The sequence below is a fragment of the Macaca mulatta genome, chromosome 13 (genome assembly GCF_049350105.2).
Source record: "Macaca mulatta isolate MMU2019108-1 chromosome 13, T2T-MMU8v2.0, whole genome shotgun sequence".
NCBI lineage: Eukaryota > Metazoa > Chordata > Mammalia > Primates > Cercopithecidae > Macaca > Macaca mulatta.
The window spans coordinates 53,205,403-53,232,737 of record NC_133418.1 but is presented as its reverse complement, the minus strand read 5'-3'; the positions used below and the strand labels follow the sequence as shown (position 1 = coordinate 53,232,737).

The following is a 27,335-nucleotide window of genomic DNA, read 5'->3' as shown; positions in this document are numbered from 1 at the left end:
TCACACTCACCGCTCTGCACCTTGCTTTTTCACTTAATCATATAACTTGGAGATTGTTTCATGTCACTACCTAGAGGCATCCTCATTCTGTTTGAGAGCTGCCTAGTACTCCATTGTACGGATGGACCATACTTGATCTAACCTGTTCTCCACTGGTGGACACATGGGTTGTTCCAAATCCTTACTAGTTCAAGCCACGCTGCAGTGAATAGCCTCACACATGTGTCATTCCTCACATGTGCAAGTATTTCTGTAGGATGGGTGTCTAGAGGTAGAACTGATAGGGCAGTGGGAACATGCATCTGAAACTGCAATAGATAGTGGCCAATTGTCCTCTGGAGGGGTCAAAGTATTTTGTTTTCCCCCCAGCAAAACATGAGCATGCAGTTTTCCCATAGCCTTGCCAACAGTGGTCTGTCAGACTTTAGAGATTTTTATGAATCTGACGGGTGAGGAATGGCATTTTGTTGGTTTTCTTTGTGTTTCTTTATGAGTGGGATGGAGCATCTCTTTATATGTCTCAAGGCTTTGCGTCTTCATTCTGTGAACTGTCTCTTCCATTATTTGCTCTTTCTTCCATTGGATTGGATCGTCGGTCTCTCTTCTTTCCTTACTCCTCTCTATGGGCCAAATCCTGGCACTCCGTCCTGCACCCAGCCCTGTGTGGCCTTTGTCTGGGGCTCTTTTTATAGGGAGGAGGGAGAAGGTGAGGGCAGGGGCCAGCACTGGGTGGACCAGGAATGGAGACATCATCCTCACCCCTGGGGACCTGAAGTCTCTGATTTAAGTCAGATGCTCATTAAATGAGATAATGCACATAAAATGCTTAGCACAAGGCAGGGCTTATCACAGTAAATGCTCTGAAAAGGCTGCTTATTATTTTCATGTGTAGAACATGGAAATCTACCAGGATCTGTGTATCTGAAACTGAATCTTTACCTGCTGCCCCCGTGTGTGGGTACAGGATGGGCTGGGGCTGGCTGAGGGGCCTGGTGTTCCTTATGGACTCCAAGGCCAGGGCTGGCCTGTGAGCTGCTGGTTTGATCTGGTTTCCACTCCTGTGAGGTTTCTTGTTTGCGAAAAGCCTGGTCTTTAGGGCAGGGCTGCTTGGAGGCAGACTGTGGCTTACAGGGTTTGCATCTTCCCTGAATTTTCTTTCACTCTCCGACCTCGGTGCGTGGCTCCCCTCCCCCGTCTCTGATCTCCTAGAGGTCACAGTCTTCCTACATGGTGGATGATATGGGGTAATGGGCAAAAGAGCCTTCTGGGCCATAAGGGCCTCTGGGAAAGCCTATCTGGACTGGACTCAGGGCCCCCACATTTAGGGTCTTGGCCATAATGGGAGGTATGGAGGGGGATTTTCAGCCAGAGGTGTGAGTTAAGGGTAGAAGGGCTGTGGCATTCAGACAACCCACCCTACCCTTACCCACTCCCCAGCTCTGGCTCTGACCTTCCATTGAGCTTTTTCTCTGCAAAGATTCCCTGTGTCTGAGCCCCCTGTACTAGGCCCCAACCCCAGGGTCTTACTCCCAGCCCTGAGGGCAGCCAGTGTGGCAGAGAATGGCCAATGGCTGGCATGGTGGCCCTGGGGGAGCCCAGAGTCCCCATGGAGCTCGATCCATTGTCCCTTCTCTGTGTCTTCTAGCTCTGCAGCAAGATCTTGGAGAAGACGGCCAACCCTCAGTGGAACCAGAACATCACACTGCCTGCCATGGTGAGCCTCCCACCCCAGCACACCCAAGGAGGCCCCTGGGGCTCTGGGCTTCGGGAGGTCCAGGGCTCCTGCCTCCCCAGCATCCTGCCAGTATCCCAGACTTCAGCTCGGGTGGGGAGGGGCTGTTCTATCTTCAAAAGGACTCTTCTCCTAACACGCCTCTATTCCTTCCTCAGTTTCCCTCCATGTGTGAAAAAATGAGGATTCGTGTCATAGACTGGTGAGTCCTGAGTCTTGGGGTCTTTAGGGCGGGCTGTCCTGGGGGGCGCTGGGTCCCTCAGTTTCATTCGGCTCAGTGACTGGTAGTGAGAGTGTGAGGGAGAAGTTTCAGGTGAGGTAATGTCCCCTTGGGGTAGCCAGGGATGGAGAGGGTGTGGGCACTTCCTGGGAAGCTTACTCACACCTGCTTGTTGGCAGGGAGGCAGATAAGGAGGGGCCAGCTGGGATCGGCTGTGAGGAATAATCTCTGAGGGCAGGAGGAGCTGGGAAGACTTCCTGGAGGAGGTGGGACAGGTGATGGCCTGGCAGGAGGGGTGGGGTTTTGCTAAGCTCATGATGAGGACGTTCCAGTGAGGAGAGGCTCACAAACCAAGGCCAGGGGCTGAAAAGAGCAGAGCTTCAGGGAGGATGGGCTGCAGTGCAGCCCTGGGTTGGTGGGATGAAAAGGTAGGGTCCCCCAGCTGGAGGAGTGGCCCAGATTGCCTGGGCAGGGGACGCCACGGCAGCTGTGCAGCAGGTGAGGGCAGCAGCTCGCAGGCATCTTAGAAAGATCACAGCATCTAATACTTGTTGAGCACCTACTAAAGACCAACCCTGTTTCCAGCAAGCACTCGACACGAGTCATCTCATCTGACCATCAGCTCACCGACATCAGTTCGCAGATGAGAAGGCAGGTTGGGAAAGATTGAGTGACCTGCCTGAGCTGACAGCTAGGTGGAAAGTAGCTGAGGCCAGGCTTGAACCCAAGCCTGCTGTTTCCAAAGCCTGGGTTCCTAACCACTAGGCCATGCCACCTTCTGCTAGTTGACAGCAGTTTTCTCTTACACTTGAGGGGAACACTTGGGGTCCACACGTGTGATCTCGGGGCATTGGGCTTCCCAAAAAGAGAGAGTTGTCCTTTCTTTGCCCCCAAGAAGTCTTGGCTGTGTGGTTCCCCAGCGTGTTCTCCTTTGGTCTCATGCCCGTGACACCCCCAACCAGGAGGATAATGAGAGACTAGGGAAAAACCCCCAGGCCACAGAGCCATTAAGCTGTGTGCCAGTTCCCCAGGCCTAAAGAAAACAGCTTGTGAGAATTAGAGGAGAGGAAAGAGAGCCGCCGGGAGGGCCTGTGAGGGAGAGGCCGCGAGGGCAGTGACCACGGGTATGTGCCGTGGGGAAGCGGTTTGGAGGAAAGATGTGCTTTACATCCCAGAATGATCTCTTCATCTCAGCTCTCCATGTGTGCCGCTCTGACTGCGGGCAATGGGCTGTGCGTGTCCCTGCGTGTTTGCACATGTGGATGTGTGTGGGTGCGGTTGTCTCCTGTGTTGTGGATGTGTCTGGCCCGAGGCCGGGTGAGCTGTGTCAAAGGCATCAGCGTACTGTACAATCCAAACACATTACAGAATCTGGTGGTTGCATCTCTGGTTTGGGTTGAAGTGGCATTTTTATTGTGAGTCTATTTTCAGACTTGCTGTATTTTCCAAAAGCAACCCCAAGCCCCAAAACCCAACTCTTGGCCAGAAAGCATTCTGCTGCTTCAAGTTGCTATCCAGAAGAGTGCTTTCTTCCCAGAAAACGCAGATAAGCTCTTGTTATTACCTGAATCCTGGAAATAGGATATAGTCCATATGGCCGTTTCTCTGTAACTTAATCTTCCATTTAATTCTTCAGAAATTCCTTTTTCATTAAAAAACCAAACAACACAAAACAAAAAAAGAACCCAAACCACCCCCTACCTCCATAAAGCAAAACCTCTCTCCTCCCACTCTCCTTCCCTCGTCTCCCAATTCAGAGAAGGCCGGAGGTCAGACATCCAATTCCTTCTCAAGTGCTGGTCTTGTCTAGGGTTTGGTCATGAAGACAGTGTACAAATGCCATCGGCTGTCAGTCATCTGGTGCTGAGAATCTCATTGTAAAATGTTCCAGCACATTTTTACTTTCCAGTTCTTTTTTTCTTTTTGGGATGGAATTTCGCTCTTGTCGCCCAGGCTGGAGTCCAATGGTGCAATCTTGGCTCACTGCAACCTCCGCCTCTCAGGTTCAAGTGATTCTCCTGCCTCAGCCTCCTGAGTAGCAGGGATTACAGGCACGCACCACCACCCCTGGCTAATTTTTGTATTTTTAGTAGAAACGGGGCTTCAGCATGTTGGCCAGGCTGGTCTTGAACTCCTGACCTCAGGTGATCCACCTGCCTTGACCTCCCAATGTGCTGGGATTACAGGCATGAGCCACCACACCCAGCTTTTCAGTTCTTATTAACATCATTCACCTGGAAAAATGGTAAAGATCTGTCTGTGCTGACAATTCATTCTTCCTAATGTAGCACCAGTGATGGAAGACTTTAAAAATCAAAGCTTAACCACCTCCCTGGGAAATACAAAGAGAGAGGAAGGAAGGAGCACAGAAATTGGGCAGAGATTAGGGTACCTCATAGGGTCAGGATTTCAAAGAAAAATCGAAGCACCATGCCAGGGTGTGCTTTCACAATGGGGCTGGGATGTGTCATTTGAAGCTGCCCATGGCTAAGGCACTCACAACAGGGAGAGGGTGTCAAAGAGGCACCAAGAAGAAGGGGAAAATACCCAGGAGAAACTTCCTGAAGGAGATGGGTCCTGCCCAGCCCAACATTTCTCAGCCTCTGCATCATTGGCATTTGGGACTGGATTATTTTTTGTTGTGGGGGTTCTTGACCTAGTGGTTTTGACCCCAGGTCTAGCCTACCCGGGAAGCAGCAGGTGGCTGCAATCAAAGCTCTGGTCTCCACGTCAGCATCTCTGGCCTCAAATCCCAGCTTTGCCATCTTGGCAAATTATTTAACCTTCTCAACGTTGGCTTTCTCATCTGAATTTGGGGCTAATTGTACCTACCTGGTCGTGCTGATGTGAGTTAAGTCACTTGGTGGTTTTAGTGCAGTGCTTAGCTCTTAGTAGGTGCTCAATAAATGTTAGCTCAATTACTGTTTATTATCATCAAAGGAGGCAGGAGTGGGGTTCAGAGGGAGGGTCTGCACAGGACGTGGTTGGCTAATAGGTGAATCAATCGGTTAGCCTCCTTGAGCTCCTGGCCACAGTCCCCTACACTGGTTGGGGAGCTGAGAATTGTGCCCCTGGAAGCAGGCCCTGTGCCTTGCAGGAGCAGTGGTCCAGGAATCAGGACGCCAGGACTTCCATTCCGGTCTTCCCCTCCCTCCCAATGACCTTGGGCAAATACCTACATGGCTTTGAGCCTCAGTTTCCTCATTGGTGCAACAGAGATAATAATGAAAGTGCTTGTTTCTCAAGGCTGTGTGAGCCTCCGGTGTGATAAAGGCTAAAAGTGCTCCATTACGTACAAAGTCAGATACAAAAAGGAATCGTGTATTACCACTGGCTACTTCAAGACTGTGGCCTTAGAGATAGTTTCTTCCTGGTCACCTAGTTTTCTCCTTGATCTGAACATTTCTTTAGCTCCTGGAGCCTCTCAGTTCTCCCTGGGTCTGGGAATCTGGCTCCCTGAACAGTCTCCCCAGTCTCTGGCCCTGCCTCCTTGCCTCCGCCCTCCTCCCTGTCAGCCTGCAGATGTGTCTGCAGAGATCCAAACTGGCAGCGGGGGCTTGGTTGCCTGATGGGATGCTGGTGGTTGGCGAGATGAACTAGTTCCCTCTCAGAGAGTCTTGGGCACGTCTTCTGTGCAGTTTCTTCATCTCTGGGATTACCAGGCCTCAGTAACCTACCAAAGTGAAGACCAGGAGCGCTCTCTGCCCACCCCCTGCCCCCCCGTGATGTGTCACTGAGGCCGCATACTTCCTGGGTGGGCTGTGGCCTGCAGTTCCTTCCCGGTGTTCAGGTCCTCTCTGCCCCCTTGCTCTAGGGATCGCCTCACTCACAATGACATCGTGGCTACCGCCGACCTGAGTATGTCGAAAATCTCTGCCCCTGGAGGAGACATAGAAGGTATGTTTCCTCTTCGTTCTGCCCTTTGACCCCCTGTGCTCTCCCCTGTCCCCCCTCTATCCAGCTTATACCTCTACCTTTGAGAGTTTGCAGAAAAGGGGAGATGATAAGGCCTTTGTTGCCCATTTTCCACTGAGAAGGGCTCTGGCAATGAAAGAGAGGTCTTGCAGACATTTAGGGTTCTCCACACTTGGATTGTGGGATATGCCACTGAAGGGCACAAACAGGATAATTCACTCCTGCAGAGAACATTGGCTGGCTGTGGCCATGCCATCCGTCAGGTCCTGCATTGGCTGACTGTGCTCTAGCGGTTTCAAAAGCTACTGAAATAGATCTTATTGGTCTATTAAAGAAGTAACTCATCATCATTTTGTAAAATTTTAAATAAAGAAATAATCTGAAAGAATATAAAATTTACCTGAAATGACCCATAAGCCCACCCCTCCAGCCAGAACTATTAGCACTCCGAGACCTTTCGGTATGTGTGTATATATCTGTACATGCATGTAAGATGTGTGTATTTAATATATAGATATGTATATATATACATTAGAACAAATTGTTTTGAAAATTGCTTTTTGATACTTGACAATACAACATAGATATCTTTTCCTGTTATTAAATGTTCTTCTATAATACAATTTTAAATGAATACACATATTCCATTATGTGAATGTATCATGATCCATGTTAACTAGTTGATGAACATGTAGGTGTTTTCAAAATTTTCCACATTATAAGCAACTAAATTGGCAATGAATATTTCTGTTGCTGAATCTTTATATAATTCATGAGTTTCCTTTTGGATAAATAGCTAAAATTGGAAAAGATTTCAACTTTTTTTTTTTTTTTTTGAGATGGAGTCTCACTCTGTCGCCAGGCTGGAGTGCAGTGGCCCAAACTCGGCTCACTGCAACCTCCACCTCCCCGATTCGAGCAAGTCTCCTGCCTCAGCCACCCGAGTAGCTGGGACTACAGGTGCACACCACCACGTCCAGCTAATCTTTGTATTTTTAGTAGAGACAGGGTTTTACCACGTTGGCCAGGCTGGTCTCGAACTCCTGGCTTTGTGATCCGCCCACCTCGGCCTCCCAAAGTGCTGGGATTACAGGCATGAGCCACTGCACCTGGCCTAGGATTTCAACATTTTTAAGGCTTTTGATATTTATCAAAATTGCCCTTCAGAAAGACTGGACTATTTTATACGCTTATCATGTCCCTAGGCTTATTTTGCTATGCCCTCCCCAACACAGGGTAAAATAATATTAAAAAAAGAACTTTGTTAATTTGATAGGTGAAAATGGTATTTCACTGTTGCCTTAATTTTCATTTTATTGATAGCTGGAGAAGTTGATGATTTCAATTTGAATATATTTAAATAATTATTTTATATTTATATATAACATGTTTGTATAATTTATATTCATTGTATTATAAATGTCCTATTTATGTTCTTGGCCTATATGAAGAAATGTTTATCTTTTTCTCATAGTTTTGTAAGAGTTCTGTATATATATGGATATTAACTTTTCCTCTGTCATATATGTAGTAAATAACTCTTGTTGGCTTTATTTTACCAATTAATAGTTTTTGACCTATAGAAACTTGAAATTTTTATGTAGCCAAATCTGTTAGTCTTTTCCTTAGGGAATAAGGCGGGGATCTAGCATTACTTTTTTCAAAATTGTTCTTTGGTGATACAAACACTGTATTTTGAGTAATCTTTTCCCTATATTTCAAAATGCTGCCTTTATCACCTACTAAATTCCTAAATGTGTTCTTGGGCCTGTTTCTCTGTTATCTTCAACTGGTATGTCTGCTTATTATTTCTTTGGTTTTGATATCTGGGTTATGCTGGCTTTGTAAAATTAATTGTAAAGATTTAAAGTCTTCTCTAACATCTGGAATAGTTTATATAACATAAGAATACAGTCTTTTGAGGGTTTGAAATAATTCACCCATAAAACCATATGGGCTGGGTGCCCTTTTTGAGTGGGTATAGTAATAGCTCTTTAAAAGCTTTTCAATTTCTCCTGTGATGATTGTTATTTTTAGTTTGCTGCTTTTACTCTGGTCAATTTTGATAATTTATATTTTCCTAGAAAAGCATCCATTACATTGAGGTCTAATTTGTTTGCATAGTGTTGCACAGAGCAAATTTTTATAAATTGAATAATTCTCTCTACCTGTGGTGTTTTCCTTTTTCTTATTTCTAATGTTACATATTTGAGTTTTTTTTTTTTTCTTGATTAGCTGGTTAGAAGTTTATTTTAAAACTTTATTGGACTTTTAATCTTTGCACTCTTTAACTCTCTTTAGACTGATTTTATTGTTTCCTTCTTTAACTTTCTAGCTTCTTGTCTTTATTTTAAAAATTTCCCATTTAAATAATGAAAGTATGGTTTCTGCCTTCTGTGTCATGCTCAAACCCTAAGGTTCAGCAGACCCTAAGGTTGTATTTAATTCTATTATTTTTTTTAACATTTAAACATTTGATCTATTTTGAATTTATTTTTGTGTGTTTTCTGAGAGCAGTTCAATTTGATTCTTTCATAGTTAGTCTATTTTTTTCCTGACTAGATGCTGCTCATAGGAATTTATCTTTTTTCTGATAGTTTAGAAAATTATTTTAATCTTTCTTGGTAAAGGACACTTTCCATTGAATTTTGTCTGAGACATGATGAATTCTTAAATCTGGGTGGAGGATTGTTTTTTAAGAATTCCGACATTATGCCATGGACAGCTGAAGGCAGAGTGGGGGAGTGGGGAGAGCTCCAGCTCTCCAGCTGGCCAACTTGGGTTCAAATGCTCTTGGCTCTGCTTCTTTGTAACTGAGTGAGTTGCTCCAGTCTCCGTAAAATGGGGCTCTTGCAAGTCCCAACCCTCACGAGGCGGTTGTAAAAATCATGAGATTATAAAGGTAAGGTTCTTATAAAGTCTGGTACACAATAACCCTAAAGTAACATTTGCTGTTTTTATCATTAAGATGGGCTTTCTATGTTGCTAATCTGATTTTTTTTTCTGTACCAATTCTGCCTTTTACTGCTTCGTACATGGTTTAAAATGGGCTATTGCATTTGTAGGTTCTTGTCAAGCTTTCTTTTTCCCCTGTCACCCCTTTTATATTTTCCTTTACTTCTTTGCTCCTTGTCTGTTCTCTGCCGGCAGTTCTGCTTTGTTCCACAAAAACTACATCTTCTTGTACTCTACTGAGGATTCCCAATCATTTTCTGCAATATGCAGGTGAATGCTTTCCTGAATCTTACGGATGCAGTTTCCATATCCTGGTTGGCTCTCTGCCCTCTCCCTGCTTTATTCACTCTCCCGCAAGATCTGTTCAGTGTTGGTATCTCCCACATATAGGGTGTGTGGGTCTTTCTCTGTTCATCCACCTGCTGAGATCTTTAGCTAGAGGACAGGTTAACATGCCCAGTTTCTGGCCGACTCTACCCAGTGCTCTTGAAGTTGGAGATCATCTCCAGATTCTAGATCTCTAGGAGACCTCTAGGAGAGGAGACTGGATATACCATTTTTTAAAATGTTCCTTTTTTTTTTTTTTTGAGAAAGAGTCTTGCTCTTTTCGCCCAGCCTGGAGTGCAGTGGTGGTGTGATCTTGGCTCAGTGCAACTTCTGCCTCCCGGGTTCAAGCGATTCTCCTGCCTCAGCCTCCCAAGGAGCCACGATTACAGGTGCCTGCCACCGTACCCGGCTAATATTTTGTATTTTTAGTAGAGACAGGGTTTCACCATGTTGGCCAGGCTGGTCTCAAACTCCTGACCTGAGGAGTTTCTGACCTGAGGTGATCCACCCGCCTTGGCCTTCCAAATATTACATCGTTTTTAAGCAAGACATTGTTAACTTAGACTTCTAGCTGCTTGATGTCCTCATGTCCTTCTGTAAATGTAGGCAGCTATCAGAGGCATATACCTGATATTGTTTTCCATTCACTTCATTCTTTTAGGAGATGTTTATTGAACATATGCCTTGTGTCAGGGGCTGGGCATAGAGGGTTCAACAAAATATTCTTGGTCACACCGTCGGGGAACTTAGAGTTCTGACAGGCCACAAACAAGCAGACAAATAAATATATGGGTATAAGTTGTGTTAAGTGCCCTCGAAGAAAAGGACATGCATGGTGAAAGAGAATAAGAGAGTAGAGGAGAGCTGTTTCTGCCTGATGGAGTCAAGGAAGGCTTCTAGGAGGAGGTGTCTTAGGCTGCCAGAGGGGAAGCCACCGGCATGTGAGGAGCAGGTAGGGAAGAGTTCCAGGCAGAGGTGATGACATATGCCAAGGCCATGTGGCAAGAAAGAAATGAAAAGACTGGTTTTGCTGAGTTCTCTGAAACATTTAAAGGGCAACTTTTAATTATAGAAAATTTCAAGTACACGCAAAAGTAGAGAATTGTACAGTAAACTCCCAGGCACCCTCCCTGAGCTTCCACATCTAGCTGCTCTCTGCCTTCTGATTTCCTTGTTGGGACTTTGGACTAGTCCCAGAAACGACCTTCCTGCAGGCACTGCAAACCTGCTCTTCCTGCCCCAGCCCCTCCCTTCCTCGCTGGGGGAACAATGTGTTCCGGGATGTGGCCCCGCCCCTTCACTTATTGCTGTTCAGATAGTTTCTGAGAAGGGCTGTCTTCCCGAACAGGTAGAGAGATCTGGGGGTGGTAATGCAGTCAGAGGGTCACCTCACAGGTCAGCACTCTTGGTATGGAAGGAACCTCGTCTTCAGTTTTCTGGCTGGCACTGTCTCTGTCTCTGATTCCAGGGGCAGACACTGGTGGAGGCACAGTGGGGCATTTCTGACTGTTTTCCGACAGTCGTGTTTCACGAGGCTGCAGCCGTGCTTGTCGCCAGCCCCCTGACGGAGAGTTCGCATCCTCCGACCTACCTTCATTTCTATGCTGTGTGAGCCCTCACTTTTCTCTGTGTCCACAAGTGTGTGTTGGTGGGAAGGCAAGAAAGATGTTTATGTGGTCACTAGATGGCGCTCAGGTCACAGGCAACCCAGCGTGCTTCGGAAGGCATTCAAAGTTGGGCCCACCTTCCATCACCGATGGTTCTGGAAATAAATGAGAATCTTCTTGCAACCAGCTAACCGGTTTTGAACATGCAGTTAAATAGCTAGATCTAAGTGGCAGTAAAAGAGTTAAACTTGTGCATCCAACTGGAGCTGTCTTTGATGACTCTCGGACCCTGCCGACCCGTTCCTGCAGAGGTGGGTCCCTTTCTGGGGCCAGGGCCTCTCTCCGGCCTTGAGGTCGGGCCCTTGCCTTGCTCCTGCCAAGCCTCCCTGACCTGCGCGCAGCCCCCTCGGAACGCGTCGCTCCAACTTTCCTTCCAGCCCTTTTTTATGTTGTTTCTCCACGTTGTGGGCTTCTAGCCCATTGGGGCGATAGACAACACTTGTATTTCCTCACTGCTCTCAAAGCCCAAATGAAACTGAACTGTAAAAACAAGTTCTTTCTCTGTATTTCCCCGCCTCAGGGTTCACCAGATGATTTGGTTCAACTAGGAGTTTTTGTTTTTCTGTTTTTGTTTTTGTTTCCAGTGAGGACAAGACCTAACACTAACCTCTTAAACACCTCTGCCCACAAGTTTGCCTGGGCACACTAGAGTGTTCCTTGGACCCTGTGCTCTGAAGTATTAAGTAAGAATTTTGTTCTTTAAAAAAGAGTGCTTTCCTTAGAAGCTGCAGGTCTTTTGAAAGGTAATAGGCACATGAGCTCTGTGAAATGTACACAGATTCTTTCATAACTTTATACATAGGAAACTCATGCTCCATAAATAGCACTTGTATCTTAGTGTTTTCCATAGCTAAGAAATCCAAAGTTAGTCTCCTTTCGTCTCTGGAATGTAGATGATGCTGATTTCCCAGCAGTTTTCAGTTTCTCCTCTTGCTGGGCGCAAGTGAGAGTCAGGCAGCCAGCCGCCGTGGGCTTGGGGATGTGCCGAGAGGCAGAGGGAGCTGGCGGGGCAGACTGCAGGTGATGGCCTCAGCTTCTTCATGCACCTCCCAGGGACTGTGTGCAGGGCTGGGACTTGTGGCTCACTGGGCTAGGAGGTCCTGCTCTCTATCTCCTTCAGCTTCCCCCAGGTGAGGCAGCTGAGCTTTGTTGCTCGGGTCACAGAACTGGGAGCATTCATCTGTGTTTTGGACTTCCATAGCCCCAGCTCTCTGGACTGAGGGAAAACACAATAAAATACTTGTGTTTTGGCAGAAGGGTGATGTGGACGAAATAGAGGCCTTGTCTTGGGTGGCTTCACTAGTCACTGTGCCCTTGAACTGTCTGCAGACACAGGGGCGAGAGCCCAGGATGGGCCTTCACACCCAGAGACTGTGATCCGCCCCCAAGTCAGGAGTCATTGACCTAAGACATCAGCAGGGCCGTGTCTTATTGCATATTCCCAGTGCCTCCTCCTGCACCTGGTTAGGTTTGCTGAATGAACAAATGAATGAAAGAATGTGTGAATTAGGTTGGGTGCAGTGACTCACACCTGTAATCCCAGCACTTTGGGAGGCCGAGGTGGGTGGATCACCTGAGTTCAGGAGTTCGAGACCAGCCTGGTCAACATAGTGAAACCCCATCTCTACTAAAAATACAAAAAATAGCCCAGCATGGCGGTGGGCGCCTGTAATCCTAGCTACTTGGGAGGCTGAGGCAGGAGAATCACTTGAACCTGGGAGGTGGAGGTTGCAGTGAGCCGAGATCATGCCGCTGTGCTCCAGCCTGGGTGACAAGAGTGAGACACTGTCTAAATAAATAAAAAGAAAGAAAGAAAGAAAGAAAGAAAGAAAGAAAGAAAGAAAAGAAAAGAAAAGAAAGAAAGAGTGAATTAATGAAAAGGTGTGGTTGGGAGGCAGGCTGCTCTGCAGTTACCCACTTGGTCCTCTGAGCCACCAGAGGCATGTGTTGGTCAGATGGCCGATGGGATTAGGGGGACTTCTGCATCTGGGCTGGGCACCAGTCTGCAGCCAGAATTCAAAATCAGTCTGGGTGGGAAGCCAACTTTGCCTCTGTAAGAAGCACATGGGGGTTGGAACTGTGACCTTGGCCTCATTAGCCCAAGATAACAGGCCAGGCCTGTTAGTAATCATTTAGAAGGAGCTTAAAATGGGATCTGTTTCCTTCCGGTGGTCCCTGGCCACTGCTCTCCTTGGGCCTGCAGCTGTGCCTGTGTTGGCCCTCTCGCTGTTGCAGAAATCTCCCCACGAGCAAAGCCCTGGCTTGCCCATGGAAGGAAACCTCTTGCTTTGGAGATGAAGGTGGCCATGAATTATGATTTATGCAGCCCTGGTGTCTGCCGGCTGATGTTTGTAGCTGAGGCCTGGCTGAGGAGGGCCGAGGGGCTGGGCCGGGCCCTCCTTGCTGCCTCTGCCCTGTCCTCACTCCGGACGGCCATGCTGCCTTCTCTCTTCTCCACTCTTTCTCTCTGTGTCTTTGTGCACTCTTCCTTCACAAAGTTTTCCTCAACCCTTGACTTCTGACTGCAGTCACAGGGCTAGGGGAAAAGAAGTGTTTCCTGGAGGACAGCAACAGGTAAAGGTAAACGAGGAAGGGAAGTAATCAGCAAGTTCACCAACCACGTCCCAGGTGGGCACGTGACCTCAGACTGCGTCACACTTTGCTGTTGCAGAAGGAGAATGGGAAGGTCAGATTTGGGAAGAGGCAGAAATCAGAGAGGACAGTGGAGGAAGACCTAGGGGTGTCCGCTTCCTTGGCGGCATTGTGTACCTGCCTAGCAGTGAGGGACAGATTCAGAGTCCATATGTGTGCCAGAGCATTTCCTTCCTTGCTTTTCTTATTTCTAGACATTCCTTACCAACATTTAGGGGCACACCCAAGTGTGTAGCGTGTTCAGCTTGTGGACAGCGTCTGGCTCTGTGCTTCCCTGGAAGCGGCCTGTGTCAGAAGCTAGATGCCAGTGCCTGCTGTTGTGAACATGCAACGTGGAGCCTTCAGGGGTGATTCTGGACACGGCCACTAGGTGGAGATGTTGTGCCTTGAAATGTCCCTGCTCAGCGCGCCTGGTTCCAAGTGCGACCTGCCTGTGGGCTTGGAGTGTGGGGAGTGCCTCGCTTCCTAGCTCTGGCCCTTTTGTGTCTCCCCACCCTTCCGTTGTGTCTGTACTTTGTTCCCCTCACTTATCTGGCTATCATATGGAAAAGCACATTTTCTTTTCTGAATTATTCCTTGAGTGTATTGAATCAAATTTCGGGTCCGGCAAACGGAACACACAGAGTGATGGGCGGGCCAAGTGGGACCCCTAGGGCTCATGGGGTGTTGGGGGCTGCGTCTGGAGGGGCCGTGATGATTTAGTTTATGATAAATTTACAGCTGGGCAGAGGGTGGGGCCTCGGGCTGCATCTGTTTCACAGCCTGGAGCTGTCTTTCCATCTGTCTGTCTGCCAGCTCTCCATCCACAGCCTGTTCATGTAACCAGTACTTCTCCCAGCCATGCCCACCCTAACCCCTTTTCCATTTCTTTACGCTTCAGAGGAGACTGCAGGTGCCGTCAAGCCTTCGAAAGCCTCAGACCGTACGTTGCTGTCACCTTGGGGACAACCAGGGGAGCGGGGCCTTGGGTTTCGGTTAGAGGGGCGAGGGTGCTGGAGGCATGGGGGTTTTTGATTTGCCTGAGGTGGGACTGAGGTTCCCCCACAAATGTAAGTCTCTGGACTTACATTTGCTGTCGCCTCTCAGCCTCTGTAGAGCATGTAAATCGTCTGGAATGCTTTAAGGGCCAATTTCCTCCCATTTTCCCCAACCCTTCCTAAATGGGATAGGCTTGGGCCGATGCTCCAGTTAGACCCCTCTGTCTGGTAGTGAGGGGTAGGGGCAGGCATGGGGGTCTGGAGTGGGGCAAGGGGAGTGTGAGGTGTTTCAGGGGCCAGGAGGAGGCCAAGAGGAGTTAAAAACTCTTGGAGTTGAAATCCTCAAGGTAAATCATAATTGAGATGATTAACGCAAATAATTAGTAATGCTCCTGTTAGCCCATCTACCTGGGCCTCTCACCTGTCCTGAAGGCCAGTGCCCTGTCTGTGCTGGGGTCTAGGAGAGGGAAGGTGTTGAAGGAGGTGGGGTGGCCCCTGGCTGAGAAGGGAGGTGAGGCTCCAGCCTTCTGGTCCCTCCCTGTCCTGGCTCCTCCCTCATCCCTAGGGTCTCGGCAGGGGCTGGACTCGCAGTGCATGACCTTAGGTCTGGCTCAAACACTTCTCTGCTGAGGCCATTTGTTTTGTGCCTACTTTGGCTCATTCTTGTGTGGACTGATTGGGTCGTTCCAGAGGGTTCCCGTCTCTGGCCCTGCTTTCCACTTTTGGTATTTTGGAAACAACCTCTTCCCCGTTCCTCTGAAAGGGACAGTGTGGCATTTTAGGGTTTTCAGGGTATGGCCAGTAAAGTCCCATTGGGAAACTCAGTTGTGAGCTGGAAAATGATGTTAGCAAAAGAGAGCCTCCAAAAAAGGATGGAAAGGATGTGGAGAGATTTCCCCTCTTCAGGAGTGTAATTCTCTCTGCTCTGACCTGCTCTGTTAAAAAATGTTCTTTGCACAATGTGTGTGTGTGTGTGGAGGAGATTCTGGGATGAGGCAAGCCCATTAGGGCAGGGGGTATGTGCCTGGCGGCTGCCCTAGGGAGGAGGAACGTCTAGCTGGGCTCCATCCCTGGCCTCCTGGGAGATGGTTTCTCTTGTTACCGGGCTCTGGGACCTCTTAGGTCCTCCCCACTGGCTGCAGGGCCTACAGTGCCTATAGAAGCGTAGGATGGAGAGCAGATGCAGGACTTGATGGGGTGGGGCTGGGGAGGGGCACAAGCAGTAGAGGGCCTTGAACCCCAACTTTGTGTGCTGGCTGAGTGCATGGGCTTTGAGGTGACACCATTCTGGGCCCTGCCACCTTGTAGTCATGTGTTTCTTTGCATCTCTGAGCCTCAGTTTCCTCATCTATAAAATGAGACTAATAAAAATAATAAAAATATGATTGCATCTCAGCATGATGGTGAGGAGTAAAGAGACTTAGGGGAGGGCACGAGAGCTATCGCTCGTGGCGTTCGTCTTTATACACTGACAGGAGCTGCATCGGGTGCATGTGGGGGGAACTGAGGGTCAGGGGTGGGCTCAGGCTGGAAGGTGGCTGGGTTGAGCATTGGGAAGCCCCACTGGGCCGATCCCTCTGATTGCCACTTGTGTCTCCCAGTGGATGACCACCTGGGCTTCCTCCCCACTTTTGGGCCCTGCTACATCAACCTCTATGGCAGTCCCAGAGAGTTCACGGGCTTCCTGGACCCCTACGCAGAGCTCAACACAGGCAAGGTGAGCCGGCTGGAGCCCTGCTTAGCAAGGGCAGGATGCCAGATGCCCAGGTCCCTCAGGAGCCCAGGCCTGTATGCAGAGTCTTCCAACCCTACCTGGGGGCCCACAACCAGGCAGCCACCCACTCAGGGAATTCTCCTTCTGCCCCTTGACGCTGCCTTTCCCGAGTGCCAGTCTGATCCTTCCATGTTCCCCGCCCTGAAGGACCCAGACCCTGTCTCTCTTTCTTCATCTTTTGTTCTGGGTTGGCATCTGGCACTGTCCGTCTGGGTGGCTTGTCATATCCCCTGAACTCTCTGGGCCATGCTTCCTCATCTGCAGAGAGATGAGGTTGGCTCAGGGACCTCCTGGGTGCCTGGGAGATGAGCTACCTCAGGGCCAGAGGGTGCCCCTTTCCTTCCCCTCCTTCCCTCTGTCTCCCCTGCTCCTGGTGACCTGACCTCCCTGGCAGGGGGAAGGTGTGGCTTATCGTGGCCGGCTTCTGCTTTCCCTGGAGACCAAGCTGGTGGAGCACAGTGAGCAGAAGGTGGAGGACCTTCCTGCGGATGACATCCTCCGGGTGGAGGTGAGGGGCATGGCTCTTGGTGGGAGCTGGGTGTCGGGGCGGGGAAGGGATGGCCACACTGGACTGGCCTTGAGGTATCATGGCAGAGGGAGGACTCAGCTCTGCCTACATGCATAGTGCCTTTACCTCTCTGGGCCTCAGGTCTCAGCTGTAAAGTGGGAATAAATTAACACTTGCCCCTGCCTCCCTGGAGGGATGATCAGACGCTCAGAGAAGATAAATGAAAATATTTCAAAAGTCTAGAGTTTGATGCAAAATGAGATGTGATTTTATAATAATAACGTAAGGATAACTATTAAGTCAAATAAGCACTGAACATGTATCAGGCACTGTGCTGCTGACACCTCTGCTGTTATTGACTCCTCCCAACACCATGAGGTGGCTGCTGTTATTATTATTATCCCCATTTTACAGATGAGGAAACAGGCTCAGATATATCAGAGCAACAAATGGTGGAGCTTGGCCTTGTGTCCAGGAGGCAGCTGTGCAGAGTCTGTGTGGTGATTTAAGCTGTTAGACACAGTGGTCAGATGGCTCTGGTTTGAATTCTGGCTGCAGCACTTACAGGCTCCATCAGTTTCCCTATCTGGAATGTGGGGATATATTATACTTAAAGTTGTATTATATAGCTTGTAATAATATATTTATAAGATGGTTGTGAGAATTAAGGAAATTAATACACATATGCAGTAAGCACTTACTAAGTGCTAGCTGTTGCTACTGTTTACATTCACCTAATACCCAATTGTCTGACCCCTCTTCTCTCAATCATAGGATTGAGTTCCTGCCCTGTCCCCGCCCTATGCTCAGCGCCTGGAGGGGACAAAGAGACCCTTTCATCCCAGGCACATGACAGTGGCAGTCCGTGTGTCCTGCAGAGCTGGCTGCTGAGGGGGAGACCCTGAGTGGCATGGGGCAGGAGCTCTGGGCAGGCGCCTGGTGGCTTAGAGCCTTTAGCCCCTCTGAATGGCAGAGAAGTTCCAGGTTGCCCCTGTGGGCCCAGTGGGAGACCCCACTCAGCTGATGTGGTGGTACCATCGCTGCTGGTTTGGATTAGGGGCAGCTTGACCTTGGAGGAGCAGCTTTTATTAGGGAAACATGGCCAGACGCACGCAGATCTGGAATGAGCTTGTTCAGTTAGCAATGAAATCTGGATGCTGTTTCTTTCTTGGGCTACTTGCCACCCGTCAGTCCAGCCAGGAGCTATTGGGTGCCGGCTATGGCCAGGGCCTGCCAGATACATGTCCCCTCCCTAGCCCGGGTGCCTTTCTTTGCTTCTCCTGTGACCCTCTGGCCCACTCTCTGCTCACAGAAGTACCTTAGGAGGCGCAAGTACTCCCTGTTTGCGGCCTTCTACTCGGCCACCATGCTGCAGGATGTGGATGACGCCATCCAGTTTGAGGTCAGCATCGGGAACTATGGGAACAAGTTCGACATGACCTGCCTGCCGCTGGCCTCCACCACTCAGTATAGCCGTGCAGTCTTTGACGGTGAGGCAGTGCTCCTGGCTGGGACCCCGATCACAGGATCATAGAGCAGGGGGCCACACCTTAAATCCTGCCTCCCACGGAAAGCTGCTGGAGGCTATTCAAAGACCCTGGCCCTGGCCAACCTGTTCCAGCTGTCCCCTTGCTCTCCTCCAGGCGAGGGGCCCTGCTACTAGTGCCCACAGATGCAGCTCCTGGGACCAGCTGTGGTCAGCATTGACCCCGATCCATCCTGCTCATTTCAAGGAGTCTGCCGGCCTTGGTTTGGACATTTTAGGGAGTGTGGCCTTGGGTTTCCCAGGGCAGCTGTAACAACTCCTCAGTTTTGACATGCCCTGGAGCCCTAATGAGAGCTGCAGCTGTCTGCTCAACTCACACAGAGAGCTCAGGCACCTCTTTCGGACACTGGGCAACACGGGTCACTCCACGTGTGTCCAAGAGAGTTCTTCGAGGGGAAGGGTGAGCAGGTGCCTGTCTCTCTCCCACGTGTGGTCCCCTTCCCAGCTCTGCCAGTCCTAGCCCTGGAGTGCCCAGGAGGCTGGCACTCTTAGCACCCCATCCCACCCGCCCTCCGCTCCTGGCACAGTGCTCAGGCCTGTCTCTCCATTCCAGGGTGCCACTACTACTACCTACCCTGGGGCAACGTGAAACCTGTGGTGGTGCTGTCATCCTACTGGGAGGACATCAGCCATAGAATCGAGACTCAGAACCAGCTGCTTGGGATTGCTGACCGGCTGGTGAGTGAAAACGTGCCCAAAGCTGCACACGCCTGTGCATGCACCTGCTACCCCGCTGCACGGGGCGTCTCAGACCACCATCCACTGGTGCACACACTGACACATGGCTGTGCCTACTAACCTTCGTGGTTGGTGTCCTCGGTGTCTTGGCAGTACCAGGCTTGTGGTCCTGTCCTGTACGCTTGGAAGAGGAGAAAGGGGATGCGAGCAACCTGAGGCAGCTCCAGTGTGCAGTGGGACCCAGGGCAAGGGAGCAGAAAGAAAACCTATGTCATGCAGCAGGGCACGGCCTTGCTCTCGCTCACTTACTCATTACAGGCCTTCGGACTCTTAATGCACGCAAGGGCTTATGCTAGAAACTTCTAGCCAGAAGCTAGAGGCCAGAGGTGAGCAAGGAGCTGGCTCTGTCTTCAGGGAGTCAGTTTATTAAAGGAGGGCATAGGCTCACTTGTGCCTCTCATACAGGGCTTTCTAAACTTAGGTACAGGTGACACTCCAGGGGCAGAGAGATGTTGGGCTCAGAGCAGGGAGGGTGGCCAAGGAGCATCAGGAAGGCATCACAGGCCAGCGAGGGGGCTGTGTCCAGTGCAAGCAGATGGGGGGTGGGAACCCAGCTAGGCCACCATTGCAGGAGCCTGAGGGAGGGTGACCAAGCCCTGGGAAGGAGATGGCCTCGGGCGGGGGTGGAAATTGCAGGACTTGAGCTACAAGGCCTTGGTGGCCAACTGGATTTGGGGCTGAGGAAGGGCTATAAGGAGGAACTCAGGTGGCTGGGGAATTGGGAAGCTGGGGAGAAGAGCAGAGCATATGAGGTCAGGTTCTGTTTTGGGGGTGAGGAGGGGACATCTGGGGAGGCCCCTACAGATGCTGGATGCTGCAGTCCTGGCACTTGGCCAGAATGGAGGAGAATCACAGGTGGGCAGAGGTGTAGAGGCCAAGGGAGGTGAGGAGGTTGAGTGGGAAGCTGATGGTCCTGGCAGTGGCTCTAGGGGTTTCTGTGGTGTGGATGGGGACAGCTGGTGGGAAAATGCAGGAGACAGGTGCAGGCTCCACTGCAGGAGCATGCTGGGATCAGCAGGTGGAGGGAAGCGGGGCTGGAGAGGCCTGGGCATATCTGTGGGTGGGGAGGTGAGCATGGCTTGAAGGAAAGGTGGACAGAGAAGGGAAGGAGGCCATGGTGGCCCCACCTTCCCAGAGACTGGCAGTTCTAGGGGAAAGAGGAGACCAGCGAGTGCTGAGATGGGGAGAACGTGGAGTTGATGCCATACAGCTCTAGACTCTGCCTTCTGGGCCAATCACTGGCTCACAGCAAGACTCCAGACTCCAAGAGGGCAGGGACCATGTTCTTTCCAGTTCTATGAGACCGGTAGTCCAAATCCCGAGTACACGTCCTTGCTCAGGAAGGCCGGTGGGTGGGGAGGGGCGTGTGGGGGGCTGAGGGACAGTCCTTGGCCTCTCAGCTCAGGGCTGAGGCCCCATGGAGAGGGCTGGAGAAAAGCTTGGTAAGGGCCTGTTTCCCTGGGAGGCAGCACAGGGAATGAGCAGCCACGGGAGTTTGAGGAAGGAGGTTCCTGTGATTAGAGGTGGCGGGACTGCTCCTGGGAAGAGGGTGCTCTTCGTCTAAGCCTCATCGGGTGGTAGAATCTGGAAAGGAGAGAGGGTTCCAGGTGGGGAACCAGAGCAGGCTCGGAGAGGGCCACTCACCTGTGGGAAGCCAGGCCTGCTTTGAGGGTGGCAGGGAGGAATCAGAAGCCATCAAGTTCTTTCCAAGTCTGCAGAACCCCCGCCCCCGCCCCCGAGCTCCTTGTGACTACATGTGAGGCTGGAGTTCCAGGTACGAGACTTTGGATGTATTTGGGTACGGGCAGCCTTGGAAGGTTCTTGAGTCAGGATAGAACCTGGTTTGTTGGGCCTGGGCTCTGCCTTCTTTGCTCTAACTGTTCACTCCTTTTTGGTTCAGTAGCAGTGACAGGGCCTAGGGGCTGGGTCCAGCGTGCACCCTCTGCCCTGTGGTGACACACCTGACCCTTGCCTGCCCCTTCCACAGGAAGCTGGCCTGGAGCAGGTCCACCTGGCCCTGAAGGCGCAGTGCTCCACGGAGGACGTAGACTCACTGGTGGCTCAGATGATGGATGAGCTCATCGCAGGCTGCAGGTAGGGGGGACCTGGCGCCCCTGGTGCCCTCCTCTCCTGGCTCAACTGGGCCTGTTTCGCTGGGAGTGCTCGTGTGTGGCGGTGAGCAATGGCACGTCTCCCAGCCACGCTTGGCCAGCAGTCCAGCCCGTGTTGAGTCCAAAGGTGGTGGAGCCAGCGCAGGAGTTGAAAAGGTGACATTGAGAGCAGGTCATAAATCTCCCTGCAGCAGCGGCAGCTGCGGGCCCGGCGGCCGGCTCACCTGAATGGGGGGCATTGTGTCTCTGATCCCTGACCTCTTATTTCCCTGATGGAATCTCCAGGAGGAGCTGGCTGGGGGGTGGGGTGACGGCGCCCCTCATTCCCTCAAGGCCATGTCGGGGATCATGGTTTCTGTTTAGCCTTCTATTGACACGGCTGATTGTCGACTTCAGGAAAAGAAGGCCCGGGGTGTGGAGGCCCAGCAGAGGGGTGCATCTCACATCTCCTCCACTGCCATGTGGTTTTTGGGGGCCACCCGTGGGTTCTGACCCTTGGTTTTCTCAACTTCAACCTGGCATGAAGAATAACTACTTTATAATATCTTCTAAACAAAGTGCCCGGCCCTTGGGAAAGATTTAATAAGTGGTAGCATAATTATTGCTCAGAAGAAGAAATGTCGGGAGACTTAGCTCCTGGTCTCTTTATCTGACTTTGTGACTTTGGGAAGCTTCTCTTCTCTGGACTTTAGTTTTCTCAGCTGTTAAATGGACTTAAATAGTCACCCCTCTGCTCTCCACGGGGTTAATATATGCAAATGTGTGAATATACACAAATGTATTCTATGCCCCCTATACGCCTCATCACCCCTCCCTCAGCATGGCCGTACAGCCCTGCTGAACGCATCAGAGAACTGATAACCATGGCCACTGATGTAGCATCCCTTCTATCTTTTATGGTTCAGTTAGGAAGTATATCTTTATCAAAATATTACCCCCAGAGAAATGCTCCCGGCCCAGCGGTGGAATTCCAGACAGGCCATTCACCCATTTCCCCCAACCTTCCTGAAGCCTGGCAGGCTCAGTGCCAGACACCCAGAGCATACTGACAAAGGTACAACTTCAGCCCTCCAGGGATGGTTGGATGCAAAAAATGGGCAGAGGAGGTAAAGTCTGTTAGGAAGTTAGAGGTGTGCACTGTAGGAGCTCCAAGCAGGTGCATCTCATTCCCACTAACTGAATTCAGGGAAGCTTCCTGGAGAAGGGGATGCCTGTGGTGGACTTTGAGGGAGGAGCAGGAGTTAGCCTTTGGAGAGGGGACTGCCAAGGCAAAAGCACAGAAGCCTGAAATGCCTGCTGCCTCCTGGGTGGGGGAGGTGGCAGGAGAGGCTGTTGCCCAATTGGGTGGCCCTGAGGGTCTCTGCTATTAACCAACCATGAAATCTTATGAAGTAGAAAGTAGGCTGGGTGTGGAGGCTCACAGCTGTAATCCCAGCACTTTGGGAGACTGAGGTGGACAGATCACTTGAGGTCAAGAGTTCAAGACCAGCCTGGCCCCATCTCTACTAAAAATACAAAAATTAGCCATGTGTGGTGGCGGGTGCCTGTAATCCCAGCTACTTGGGAGACTGAGGCAGGAGAATTGCTTGAACCCAGGAGGTGGATGTTGCAGTGAGCTGAGATCATGCCCCTACACTCCAGACTGGGTGACAGAGCAAGACTCTGTCTCAAAAAAAAAAAAAAAGTAAATGACCCTTGTTTTACAGATAGGAAACTGAGGCACAGGGAGGAAGGCTGATTAACTTGCCCAGATTCACACACCTAGTGAGTGGCAGAACCTCCTTGCAGTGCTGCTCTGTAATGGACAGAACTTGATGGGGTGAATGTGGCAGCCACAGGAAGGTTCAGAATGATCCCCTGGTCCTGGCCAGGGTGGCTAGGTGGGCATGGGGGCCGTGCTCTGAGAGGGTCAGCAGGAGGAGGAGCCAGTTGAGGGGGAGGTGAGGCATTCGGGACAGGCTGTGTTGAGGCATCTGTGAGGAAGCTGGCCTGTGGTCTGGAGGTGGGAGGACAGAATGGGGTTGGAGGGGCGCATACGGGCACGGTCAGCCTGGGGTGGCCGCAGCCACTGGGTGAGTTCCCCAGGGCATCCCCAGGGCCCCAGGCCCCACCTGCAGGATGACTCATGGTGCCACGTTGGCACCACTTTGGGTGAGGTGGGTGGGCCAGGATTCTGGGTTCTACCTGTGGCCCTGCACATGACCCCCGTGTTGTTTGCAGCTTGGCAGGTCTGAGGGGCCTGGGACATCTGAGACCCGTGGGCCCTGAGTCCTTGGCTGCCCTCAGTGACCTCTGCAGGGCTCTGCTCTTGGAGGATCTGCCTAAAAACACTTCTGGCCCCTTTGAGTCACTCTCCCGGGGTTGGACGAGTGGCTGGGCCTCCCAGCAGGGATGCTTGTTCCAGCTCAGGAGCTTGGGAGGAGAGCTGGGTTCCCGTCCTCTTGGGAATGCATAATGGCTGTCTAGGAGAGGAATTCCAGGCAGCAGGAGCAGTTCGCTCAGCTCCACCTGAGGCCACTAGTGCCCCGCACCTCAGCAAGAGGGCTTCCTCCACCCCCTCTCCTGTGTGGGAGCATCCTGTGTGATGCTGAGCACCATCACAGCCGACGTGCAGAGCAGCTGGGCATGGGGGCCTTGAGCGAACTCAGGCCCACAGCTGACCACAGCAGCTCACCCTTTCTCCAGCCAGCCTGGCCCACTTCTCCAGCATCGGTGTTCCTCATTCCATCTCAGGCCTTTTCCCGGCTCATCTTCCGGGAGCCTCCCCCTTCCCCAGGGCCGGTGGTGTCCACTCTGTTCCTCCAGCCCAGCCCTCTCCTCTGATCTCTACACCTATGAACACAACGTGCTGGACATGTCCACGTGGATGTCCCACCAGCACCTCAGTGCTGCGTCTGGGGCTACACGTGTTGCAGACAGGTTTCATCACCTCCCGGCACTCTTTTCCTGGCTCCCCAGAACCCACGCTGGAAACCTGAGCCAGCTCTGACTGCTCGCCTCCTCTTTCCTCTGCCCCAGCCCTGGTGGCTCTCCTCACCCATGTCCTTCCTCCTTCCTTCCTCTCCCATCCCTCCTTTAGTATCCCCATCGTCTTCAAGCTGTGTCACGCCTGCCTCCACGTCAGCCCTGTAGTGGCTGCCACTGCATCCAGGAAAAGCCCCTGCTCTCATCCTGGTGGACAGGCCTTTCTGTCCCCACCACCTGCCTCATGGAGCCCCTGTACTTCTGAAGCTCTGCATTGGTTTGTCTGGCCCTCAGCGTCCCCCACCCCTACAGGCTCCCCCTTGCCTCTGTGTCTTTGCACTTGTGCACATGCTGCTCCATCAGCCAGGATGCCCTTCCCGCTCTTTTGGGCCTTACTAACTCCTGCTGGCCCTGCCAGGTGCAGCTCAAAGCCGCTTCCTCCAGGAAGGGCTCCTGACTCTGAGGCTGCTCAGGCAGGGATCTGTTTGCATCTTTCTTCTGTGGGCCCCCTGAGAGCAGGGCCAGGTCTCATCTCTGGATGCAGCATCCAGCCCAGGCCCAGGGGAGAGCTGTTGCTCACAAGGAGTGAAATGAATGCCCCGAGGCCAGTTCATCTTTCAGGCTGGACACTGCCCAGGGTACAGGTATCCACCTGGCCCCGCAGAGGCAAGCAGGGACCTTGGGAGCAGCCCAGCCCACTCTACTGTCAGCCTGCTGAGCCCTGTGCTGGGCCTACCTGCAATTTCCAAGTCAGCCGGCGTTGGCGGGGCCCCTGGCTTTGCTTAGGGCTGGGTGGAGCGCCATCAGCTTCCTCTTCCTGGTCTCCCCTTCTTTCCGTACCCCCTGCCTTGGGCTTTCCTGAGGAGGGAAAGAGCCGAGACAGCACGGAGACAGCTTGTTAGTGGCACTCACAGGTCCTAAATGTTTCTTGGGGAGTCTTGGCTGGGCTGTAGCCTCCATGAAAATCTCCCTTTGGTGGTCTGTACTGCAGCCCCTCCCGACTCCCGACCCAGGCTGGGCGCATAAATCACCCTGGTTGGCTCGGCTCTCTCTATCCCTCTCCAGACCCGCCTGCCCCCGCCCTCAGGCCCACTCAGGCCTGGTTCCCAGGCAGGCCCCAGCCCAGGGCTCCGGCCCAGGCTCCCCCACCCCCGCCCCGCTACCCATGGAGCATGCCGCTCCACCGCTGAGGAGCGGCCTGGGGCAGCCCATCCGCGGCACCCTCGGGGCAGTAAATATTATATTACTACAGGGTGTGCAGTACGTGACCTGAGACAGGCCCCGGGGCTTAAGTTTCCCGAGATGGAGTTTGCGTACTGCTCCCCCCACCCTAAAAATTCAATTAAAAAAAATAACAGGAAAAATGTAGTGCGCCGAGGGCCTGCCAGAGTGGTGTATCTGGCGGCGGCGGTGCCGCTGCGCTCCGGCGGTAATTGGTTCTGCATAGCTCGGGGAAATTGGCAGAAAAATAAATCAGCCGGGAGCCGGGAGTCAGACGCTGCGGGGAGGGGAGGTGGGGGGGTTGCAAGTGGTGGGAGCAGACCTGGTGGAGCGGGTTTGACTAATGTCCTGTTTGGGAGTCAAGGGGGTGGGGTGGGGTGGGGGCAGGGCAGCCCCCATACCCTCAATCAGGGAAAATGGAGCGGGGTCCTGCTTGGTTAGAGAGTGCACAGACCGCCCGGCCGCATTTCTGCATGGCGCTTGTGTGGGTACCGACCCCTGGGCTTGGAATGGCGAGGAGGAGCCATATGAAGGACTTTTAGGGTGCCTCTGTGGGATGGGGGAGGTCAGAGTTCTTTGCCTCTAAACAGGATTGAGCTTAAACCTGACTTCCTACCTCTCAGGGCTCAGGGCTGTGTTTCTGGCATTGCATGTACCCCCCACCTGCTCTCCAAAGGCTTCCCAAAACAGAGGGTTCTGGGAAGGGTTCTGTCGTGGCTCCCCACCCCACCTCAGGTGGATACATCTGAGCTGCTGGCCTCCCCGCAGTGCCTGCAGTGGCTTTTCAGGGGTTTCTAAATTTCTTCCTTGAAGAATGCGGACACACAGCACAGAGCGGGCTTGTTTCAGTGCAGGCACTCAGCGCTGGGGCCTCTACTCTAGGAGGATCCAGGGGGCAGGAGCGGGACCCCCTGGGCCCTCTGAGAGCCTGTAGTCAGTGGGGCAGAGGGGAACATATGTGCAAAAGAACTCACCGGACTGGAGTTGAGGACAGATTCCAAACTGGCAGTCCTGGAATCGGGGGCTGGGGACTCCACATCAGGAGGCATGTAGGCTGACATGGGTGAGGAAGGCTTCCTGGAGGAGGTGAGGATGGAGCACATCACACAGAGATGGCTGTGCTTGTGGAGCCAGCTGGAGAAGGCACCCAGCAGGCAGGCGGAGGGGGTGGGGCCTGCTGTGAGAACCCCAACACATGTGCATGCCTGGACCTGGGGGAGCCCTGGGCTCATCAGGTGCACTCCATCTGTCTGTCCGTCACAGCCAGCCTCTGGGTGATATCCATGAGATACCCTCTGCCACCCACCTGGACGAGTACCTGTACCGGCTGCGCACCCGTCACCTGAGCCAAATCACGGAGGCTGCCCTGGCCCTGAAGCTTGGCCACAGTGAGCTCCCTGCTGCTCTGGATCAGGCTGAGGACTGGCTCCTGCGTCTGCGTGCCCTCGCTGAGGAGGTAATTAAGCCTGCGGGTACCTTTCTTCATCTGCTCTCCTGCTGCCTGGAACATCAGAACTGGCAGGCTCAAGGGGAATGTCTGGATTATTATCCACCCTGGTTCCATTGCTGGGTGACCTTGGGCAGGTGACTTAACCTCTCTGAACCTCAATGGACCAATTTATAGAAGGAAGAGAGAGGGTGTGATGGGATACTGGGTGTTATGGGGCCTGGCACAGAACCTGGCACACAATAGGTAACTAATAAATGCCCTCTGCTTGCCAAAGTATGTCAGAGACAGAGCTGGAACCAGAATCCAGGTGCCTGGTTCTAGGTTCAGTGCCAGGGCCTGCTTCTCCAGGTTCCCGACTCCTTCTTCCTGCCAGCCAGTGCCTGTCTGCACCTGGCCAACAACCTCCCCTGCCTGGACCCTCTGTTTCCTGTTGTCCTGGATGCCTCTGAGCCCCAGGTGCAAGAAGGCTACATTTTCAGTAACTCTGAGCTTTGCTGTATCTGATCAGAGAGGACCGGCTCTGGTTTGTCTTTGGGGAACTATTTCCCCACCTGCAGAACCTCCCCCTGAGGTCTGTG

General features: G+C 51.9%; 1 protein-coding gene across 34 annotated transcripts in view; it reads left to right on the top strand.

Annotated features, from left to right (window-relative positions):
• DYSF (dysferlin) overlaps positions 1–27,335 on the top strand; it is a 232,292-nt gene that overhangs the window by 81,969 nt on the left and 122,988 nt on the right. For 21 of the 34 annotated variants that reach the window (XM_028832406.2, XM_028832400.2, XM_077959423.1 and 18 more), the window contains 10 exons: positions 1,646–1,714; positions 1,891–1,934; positions 5,767–5,849; positions 14,349–14,390; positions 16,047–16,162; positions 16,614–16,727; positions 18,040–18,217; positions 18,827–18,951; positions 20,999–21,105; positions 26,571–26,763. In XM_028832406.2, coding sequence (XP_028688239.2) covers positions 1,646–1,714; positions 1,891–1,934; positions 5,767–5,849; positions 14,349–14,390; positions 16,047–16,162; positions 16,614–16,727; positions 18,040–18,217; positions 18,827–18,951; positions 20,999–21,105; positions 26,571–26,763 — 1,071 coding nt within the window. The remainder of the gene's footprint in view (positions 1–1,645; positions 1,715–1,890; positions 1,935–5,766; positions 5,850–14,348; positions 14,391–16,046; positions 16,163–16,613; positions 16,728–18,039; positions 18,218–18,826; positions 18,952–20,998; positions 21,106–26,570; positions 26,764–27,335) is intronic. The other 13 variants (XM_028832409.2, XM_028832404.2, XM_028832402.2 and 10 more) reach the window with 1 other exon arrangement.